We start from the raw sequence: 8,978 nt of genomic DNA, 5'->3' as shown, positions 1-8,978 counted from the left end.
GCGGATCTAGAATGGAAGTAGTATTGGATCATTACATCCAGGGGGTGCGGTTAGAAAAAATGGAGAGTTAGGCCTCATGCGCACGACAGTATTTTTTCACGGTCTGCAAAACGGGGTTCCGTTGTTCCGTGATCCGTGTCCGTTTTTTCTTCCGTGTGTCTTCCTTGATTTTTGGAGGATCACCAGACCAGAAAAGTGAAAAAAAAAGTTTGCCTTAAAAATGATGGGAAAAAAACGGACACGGATCACGGACACGGATGACAATCTTGTGTGCCTCCGTGTTTTTTCACGGACCCATTGACTTGAATGGGTCCGCAAACCGTTGTCCGTCAAAAAAATAGGACAGGTCATATTTTTTTGACGGACAGGAAACACGGATCATGGAAAGTCAATGGGTCCGCAGAAAATCACGGAAAATGGAACAACGGACATGGATGCACACAACGGTCGTGTGCATGAGGCCTTAATAAAAGATATCTCAACTCAACTTGGGGAAATCCAAACCGATGTGGTTCTGATAAGAGATGACGTCTCTAAAATATGGGACAGAGTAACTGCCATATAAAAAACTGTAAAGGTCCTGGAGAAAGAAGTCAAAGTGTTTAAAATGGAAATCCCCATCCTGAGATCTGAGGGCAACATCTTAAAAAAAAAAAAAAAAAAAGGTTGATTTGGAAGACAGGTCTTGGCGATGTAACGTTAAAATTAGACAATCCTGCTGACATGATACAGAATGTAATTCTGGAGAGGTTTGGAAGGGAACACTTTTCTTCATTATTTCTTGTGGAAAGGGACCATCGAGTTCCAGGGGGTAAACCAACTCCTGGAAGGTACCCACAGATACTTTTGGGACATGGTTTTGAGAAGGACAAGAGAGTCCTCCCCTATTCTGTATAATGGAAATAGAATGTCTTTTTTTCCCTGATTCCTCCAAAGACATTCAAGGGAAGAGGAGTAGTTACTCCGAGGTCCCTACTTTGTGAGAAAAACATCAAAAATAATTTGTTTATCCGGCCAAATTGCAGATAATCTTAAATAGTCAGACCTTTTTGGGGGTGGGTTACGATGCGTCTCTCAGGTTGTGGGGTGAAGAAGTGGAAATAGTTCCCCCCCCCCTTCTTTTTTTTGCTGATTGATGTTGGTTAGAATTCTAACCTGGAATGTTCGGGGTCTTGGTTACCAATTATAATTCAGCAAGGATCCATTTGGTATTGGATACATTTAAGGCCTTTTTGAGGTATTTATTAGTAACCTCTCCAAAAAAAAAAAAAGCTATGCTAAGAAAGAGAGAGACTTGCAAGAAGCAGCGGTTGCCGATATGGATGAGTTTTCCAGTAAAAACACAGAACAAACTAGGGAAATTATGCAGAGGACAAGTCAGGCTCTTTCTGACGTTCTTCTGGATAAGGCCCAGCAAAGGCTTTTTTTTAGGGGACAAACATATTTTTCCGAATCGGGTCGTCCAGGGAAAATGTTGGCTAGGGTGATCTCTAATCAGGATCCAAAAAAATACATAGTATTCGTTCCTCTGAAGGCACAATCATTCAAGATCAGGAATGTATTAAATAGGCATTTGTGAAGTACTTTCTTGAACTGTATAAATCAGAAGATAGTGTTTCAGACGAAGCGATTGATTCCTATTTGAATTCTATCTCTTTTCCAGTCCTTACAGATATTCAAAGAGAATCCCTTGATGTGGACCTCTCTTTGCAAGAGCTAGTGGCTGCTTTAAAAGCTTGAGCGGGAAACTCTTCTCCACGATCTGATGGATTCCCATATGAATTCTATTGTAAATATAGGGAGGTTGTTTTTTCCCCGTCTCCTGAAGGTATTCACTGAGGCAATAGAGGATGGTAGTCTTCCGGAATCCAGGATGTCTTTGACCTCAAATGTCTCGTCAGAATCTTCAGATACCGGAGTTGGTTAGAAGGAGGCGTCGAGAAGCGATTAGGGACTACTGGTTTTAGCAAGGACACGTGGAAGGCATTAGGAATACGCAGAGAGAGAAGCAGACGTAACTTATATGTCACTTCGTTGATCCTCCTCAATACTTCAAAGGGTCCAAGGAACCTAGGAGCAGACTCGAAACTGGAAACCCTTAAGCGGATGTTTTTAGAAGAGGGCCATACCTTATCTCCAGACTAGAACTGAGGCGGTTTTCTTCTCTTGTCTGCATTCACTTTCATGCGGGTCACCGCTTTGTTGATGTGGTCCTTGGTGTCACGGCATATCTTCAAAAAATTCCTACAAGAGGAATCCACAGCTGGTACCCCAGAATATGTAGGAACAGGGAGAGGAGTACGAGGGTGTAAATGACAAAGAACGGAGAGGATCCATTTATGACCGGAGTGCCAGTCTAGAACTAGAGTGTGCTGACGCAGCCGGGGAAGACAAGGATAACCGGATTCACGGACGCTGGTAGCACATAGAAGGAAATCATCTCTGAATGCAGAACCCCTATTTTTAACTTAAGGGGCATAGTAACAGAAAGTACAGGTTCGGGGAGTGGCAGTCCATTTACGGAAGCCACTGACAGGCCTTTCTAGACAGTTGTTAGGAAGCCAGTACTGATAGACCAGAGCTTGCTGAATAAAGTTACCGGCTGACCCAGAGTCCAAGAATGCAGGCACAGACAATGTGACTACCTTGGGAGAGAGAGTCACCGGGACTGAAAGTCTTGGAGAGGACTTCTCCTTGTCTAGGACCGCCTCTCCAACTGACCCTAGACATTGACGTTTACCGGCTTTTGAGGACAATTACGCACAAAGTGGGCCTTGCCTTCACAATACAGACACATATTCTCTGCTTTGTGGCGCAAACGTTCCTGATCAGACATTCGAAGGCGCTCTATTTGCATGAGCTCTTCAGATGGGGTGGACACTAGAGGAAGAACTGGCTTCTGGAAGAATGGAGCCAAACGAGCTGGTCTTCTGGTGCATGCGAACTCCTTAGAACGTTCCCTGAAATGCATATCTATCCTTGTGGCTAAGGTGATCAGGTCATTCAGAGTAGACGGACGGTCACGACCAGCTAATTCATCCTTAATCTGGTCAGAAAGGCCCTCCCAGAACACCGCCAGTTGAGCCCCATTGTTCCAGGTTACAAAACTGGATGGCGTACTGACCCACAGTAGAGGAACTGTGTTGTAGACTCAGCAGAGCTGATGCAGTGGAGGACGTGCGGCCGAGCTCTTCAAAGACCAGCCAGAAGGTAGCCAGGAAAGACTGCACATTGGTGGTCTCTGGACCTCCATGTTCCCAAATAGGATTTGCCCAAGCACAAGGCAGCTGGTCCAGGCGGACCAGGAGGTACCTGAGAAAGGTACCAGAGGTGCAGGACCGAAGGATGAGGCAGAGGCGTAGTCAGACTGGTAAAAGGTCAGGGCAGGCGACAAAGGCACAGGTCAAGCAATCCGGATCGGTAGCAGGAGAGTCAAGGCAAGCAGGTAGGGATATAATAGGTAGCAGAGTCAAGGAATACAGATACGAGTTGGGAACACAAGCTGAAAACAGGAACCTTAGCAGGACACAAGGACCTTGACACTGAGGCATCTGGGAAGGGGGGCTGAGCCACTTCTACAAGAGGGCTAGGATAGGTCATATGACCAAGCCCATAAAGCCCAGGAAGTGACATGCGCCGCCCCTTAAAGTGCTGCAGGAACAAGCGGCAAGCATGCTGTGGTCAGGGTTGAGAGGAAACTGTGGAGCGGATCCCAGAACAACCGCACCCACACAGACAGAGCCCAGGACTGCAGCGGTGAATGGGAAGCACCGGCCGCAGATCACCGCTGAACACGGCGCCCGGGACCGCGGCGGTAAGCAGGGGAACAGCGGTGCACAGCAGCCGCTGTTACACTGCTCCTTATAAAGGACATATGTTTATTGGATTATATCGGTAAATCTTATTCTGATTGCAAAACCACTTTTAGTACAATACCTGATAATCTTCATTCAGACGATCCCTCTTCTCTATGATTTTTGCCTTTTTTTCTTCAGTTGTCAATGATTTTCCTGTATTGGCGACCCCACTGTCTATACATATAGTGATGGTCACCAGTAGTGTTGATTGACCTTGAATGCTTGTACAGATATATAACTTCCAATTAAAAACCACAAAGAATTTTGTTTAGAGTGCAAAACTGTGTTTATTAAAGTCCGTTCTTAGCAGACTAGAGTAGGCTAGACTAGAGCAGGTGGACGTCACATCATGCCATAACCCGTCTCAGTCTGCTTCAAATTATATTGTTCCCTTGTTTCTTCACCAAGTAGACCTCCCCCCTTTATTTGTTCTAGCCTGCCCTCTTCTGGGACAACTCTATGATATAATGCCCCCACTATATGCAGAAAGATCTGCAAACTTTCAGTAGTCCACTACAGTTCCTCCAAGTTTAACACAAATCTTTTCAAGAACAACCAAAAGGCTCAACTATGTGTAAATCATACAGTTGAAGGCCACATTTGTACCACGGCTGGAGGGATAATATCTCAAAATCACAGGATTTCATCCAATACAAAGGTTTAGTCAAGTTCAAGTTTGTGATGACCTTTTCTAGTAGGATTTTTTTTTTTATGCCAGGGACAACCTGTTTTTGTCATTCTCTAGGGATGACCATGGTGACGATCTTCTGAAGCTAACGTCTGTTTTATCTCTGCCATTTTGTCTATGACTTTGCCGTAAGCTATACCTATCTGAGGCAAAACAGTATATTATAGGATCCATACAGCAGTTGGTCCCTGATAGCATCCATGTGATGTAGTAGGCCACCTCAACTTTTTCCAGTAATGAACACATGGTTGGGAAAAACAAGATGATGGTGACCCCCATGGTTCTGGTGATATGTACTGGGATATAGCAGATGATGAAGATGATTAGGGAGACAAATATGGTCTGGACAGATTTGGAGACCATGACATTCGTAAGGGTGTTCATTGGGTTCACCTTGAGAATATATCGACTCAGGAGACTGTAGCAGACCAAGGTTGTGGTGAAAGGAATGAGAAGACCCGAGAAGAGACGACCCAGTTCCAAATAAAAAATAAAACTGCTTGATTGTCTTGATGGATACTAAGACATTTTGTGACTCCGTGGACTTCAGATGTCTTCAGCACAAAAAAGAAAGGAAAGCCTTGTAAACCAAGAAAACCCCAGACAATAAGGCAGAGTCTCGTGGTGAAGGTCTTTCTGGTCAAGGCCATTCTTTTAACATTGTGGGCAACAGTGAAAAATCTGTGAATACTGATTAGAGTGAGAAAATATATACTTCCATACATGTGGGTGCTGAGGAGGAAGACCTTAAACTGGCAGAAGAAGGTACCGAAGGTCCAGTGGTCGGTCAAGGAGTAGATGATGATGAGAGGAGCAGCTGGGGTGATGATGGCATCGGAGATAGCCAAGTTGAACTGGAGAATGACCGTCGAATTCCATTGTTTTATCCGGAACCAGAATATCCACAGACTTATACAGTTCAACACAAACCCGAGGAAGAAGATGACGCTCAGGAAGATCGGGATGAAGATGCTGATGGGTTGAGGCTGACACCCGGTGAAGTTCCCGGATGTGTTCACCATTCTAAATGAGGATAAAAAGAAGAGAAGATTTTGGTACAAATGACATCAATTACATTTCAAGAATGGTTTTAAAAACAGGTCCACCACGTTCTCCTCAACAGAAGGTATGGGTTTGAACTGGGTAAAGCTCTGAGCAGACACAGAACAAGCAGGGAATACTGGAAGATACCAGCTCTGACATTGATAGAATAGTGAGTGCAGCTCTGGAGTATAATACAGGATGTAACTCAGAATCGGTACAGGATAAGTAATGTAATGTACACAGTGACTGCACCAGCAGAATAGTGAGTGCAGCTCTGGAGTATAATACAGGATGTAACTCAGGATCAGTACAGGATAAGTAATGTATGTACACAGTGACTGCACCAGCAGAATAGTGAGTGCAGCTCTGGAGTATAATACAGGATGTAACTCAGGATCAGTACAGGATAAGTAATGTAATGTATGTACACAGTGACTGCACCAGCAGAATAGTGAGTGCAGCACTGGAGTATAATACAGGATGTAACTCAGGATCAGTACAGGATAAGTGATGTAATGTATGTACACAGTGACTGCACCAGCAGAATAGTGAGTGCAGCACTGGAGTATAATACAGGATGTAACTCAGGATCAGTACAGGATAAGTGATGTATGTGCACAGTGACTGCACCAGCAGAATAGTGAGTGCAGCTCTGGAGTCTAATACAGGATGTAACTCAGGATCAGTACAGGATAAGTGATGTATGTGCACAGTGACTGCACCAGCAGAATAGTGAGTGCAGCTCTGGAGTATAATACAGGATGTAACTCAGGATCAGTACAGGATAAGTGATGTATGTACACAGTGACTGCACCAGCAGAATAGTGAGTGCAGCTCTGGAGTATAATACAGGATGTAACTCAGGATCAGTACAGGATAAGTAATGTATGTACACAGTGACTGCACCAGCAGAATAGTGAGTGCAGCTCTGGAGTATAATACAGGATGTAACTCAGGATCAGTACAGGATAAGTAATGTATGTACACAGTGACTGCACCAGCAGAATAGTGAGTGCAGCTCTGTAGTATAATACAGGATGTAACTCAGGATCAGTACAGGATAAGTAATGTATGTACACAGTGACTGCACCAGCAGAATAGTGAGTGCAGCTCTGGAGTATAATACAGGATGTAACTCAGGATCAGTACAGGATAAGTGATGTATGTACACAGTGACTGCACCAGCAGAATAGTGAGTGCAGCTCTGGAGTATAATACAGGATGTAAATCAGGATCAGTACAGGATAAGTAATGTAATGTATGTACACAGTGATTCAGCTTCTTATGTAGATTAAGTTTATAAACTAGTGATTGGAGGTGTACTTACCCCTTTAAGATTTACAAAATTGCTTGACCACCAGCTTTAAAGGGATTCTGTCACCTCCCCTCAGCCAAAAAACGATTTAAAAGCAGCCATGCAGCACAGCTTACCTGGATTAAGCTGTGCTCTTTTATCTTGAAATCCGTCCAGCAGTTAGTGCAAAAAAGGACTTTGATCGATATGTAAATGTGTCCTGAAGGTGCCCAGAGGGGCGTTTTTTTCTTCCTAGTGAGCCCAGTACCGCCCCTCTTTCAGTGCCCAGCCCGCCTTCCTTGTACTTTCTAACCGCCGCCCCCAGCCTGCCACAGCCTCTCCTGCCTCTCCTCCCCCTCCCTCACGCCGAACGAAGTCTCGCACAGGCGCAGTACCCACTGAGGGCTGCGCCTGTGCGATCATCAGGAGACTGAGGGCGGCAGCTTCATCTTCGTCACTGGGCATGCGCCGAGCCCAGTGACGTCCGATGTTAGCTCTTTCCCTCAGTCAGCCTGGTAGGAAGCGCAGAGGATTGCCGATCGGCTGCTGCACCCTGCGCTTTCTCCAGTCTGCCTGCCTTTACTTAATATAATAATACCTAATTCACCCCAACAAATACTTATTTCTTTCCTGAAGGGAGGGTGGGGAAAGAAATCGCTGGCCGTCTTCACTGTGGCAGGCAGACTGGAGAAAGCGCAGGGTGCAGCAGCCGATCGGCAATCCTCTGCGCATCCTACCAGGCTGACTGAGGGAAGAGCGAGCATCGGACGTCACTGGGCTCGGCGCATGCCCAGTGACGAAGATGAAGCTGCCGCCCTCAGTCTCCTGATGATCGCACAGGCGCAGCCCTCAGTGGGTACTGCGCCTGTGCGAGACTTCGTTCGGCGTGAGGGAGGGGGAGGAGAGGGAGGGGAGGCTGTGGCAGGCTGGGGGCGGCGGTTAGACAGTACAAGGAAGGCGGGCTGGGCACTGAAAGAGGGGCGGTACTGGGCTCACTAAGAAGAAAAAAACGCCCCTCTGGGCACCTTCAGGACACATTTCCTTATCGATCAAAGTCGTTTTTTGCACTAACTGCTGGACGGATTTCAAGATAAAAGAGCACAGCTTAATCCAGGTAAGCTGTGCTGCATGGCTGCTTTTAAATCGTTTTCTGGCTGAGGGGAGGTGACAGAATCCCTTTAAGGTTGATTTAGACGCCTAGATAATTGGGCAGATTATCGTGAACGAACATTCCTGCGAATGCTTATTCCCAACAATCTACCTATCGACATGTGGCGCAGATCACCTGATGAACAAGCGAACACTCATCGGATGATACTGTCGTTCGTGCAGACACATCAGTCATCGTGCGGTCCAAACAGCGATCCGCTGCCCCGAAACAATGCAGCTGTATGAGGACGAGGGGTATCAATAGCGACCGCTCGTCCTCATACTGTGAAGGAGATCACCGCAGGTAAATACAGCGATCACCTCCACTGAACAAGCAGCCGACTGCTGCTGCTGCCCATCTTCCTGCCTAACCATCAGCATGTATATTGTGAGGAAGGAGACTGATGAAAATGAAAGTACGTGTGATGCAGAAGGCAGAACGACTGAGATCAGTCACGTACCTGTTCACATTTGGATCCAAAGGCGAGGAAAAGATCATAGATTGAGACCGCTCGGTGCTCTGCTGTCTTCACAGAAAATCCTCTACATGTCCTATAGCGCGGCTGCCTGCAGTCGTCCCTGAATATAACAGATTACTGGGGAAAACTTAGTTGTGATTAAAGGGTTTTTCCACTGAGAAAGGTCAGGTGTGAAAAAACATAAAATGCTAGCCACAAACTGGGGATTCCTCGCTGAAACCCCCAATTTGTCTCGTTGTACAATGATGAGTCACTGCTTGTATGAAACTGTGGATCTGGCGATTGCAGGGCAGTATATGGCGGTAGTAAGTGACAGCTGTATGGCACTGCTCAGCATACAGGGATGGAGTGTAGACACTGCGGTAGTATTATATGGCAATGCATATGGTAACTGATTGGCACTCTTTAGTAGAACATGTATGGCGGTATTGATGGTGTGTTATTATATGGCAGTATTATGTAGGTAC

At 45.8% G+C, this 8,978-nt stretch overlaps 2 protein-coding genes across 2 annotated transcripts in view; one reads left to right on the top strand and one right to left on the bottom strand.

Annotated features, from left to right (window-relative positions):
- The window catches only part of CYSRT1 (cysteine rich tail 1), a 115,440-nt gene that overhangs the window by 14,213 nt on the left and 92,249 nt on the right, over positions 1-8,978 (top strand). The window lies entirely within an intron of this gene.
- Positions 4,815-8,939, bottom strand: LOC122919688 (P2Y purinoceptor 4-like). The gene is made up of 2 exons (XM_044268866.1): positions 8,494-8,939; positions 4,815-5,568 (listed from the first exon to the last, which is right to left on the bottom strand). The coding sequence occupies exons 1-2, from the start codon at positions 8,529-8,531 to the stop codon at positions 4,956-4,958; spliced, it is 651 nt and encodes a 216-aa protein (XP_044124801.1). The 5' UTR covers positions 8,532-8,939; the 3' UTR covers positions 4,815-4,955.

Source organism: Bufo gargarizans, chromosome 9 (assembly GCF_014858855.1).
Source record: "Bufo gargarizans isolate SCDJY-AF-19 chromosome 9, ASM1485885v1, whole genome shotgun sequence".
Lineage (NCBI taxonomy): Eukaryota > Metazoa > Chordata > Amphibia > Anura > Bufonidae > Bufo > Bufo gargarizans.
This window is presented reverse-complemented; position numbering and strand designations above follow the sequence as displayed.

Excerpts from the sequence above, each read along its gene's own strand:
- LOC122919688 (XM_044268866.1), bottom strand. The coding sequence starts at position 8,531 with ATGATCTTTTCCTCGCCTTTGGATCCAAATGTGAACAG. Across the intron at positions 5,569-8,493 it reads TTGGATCCAAATGTGAACAG|AATGGTGAACACATCCGGGA; the intron begins GTACGTGACTGA and ends ATCCTCATTTAG.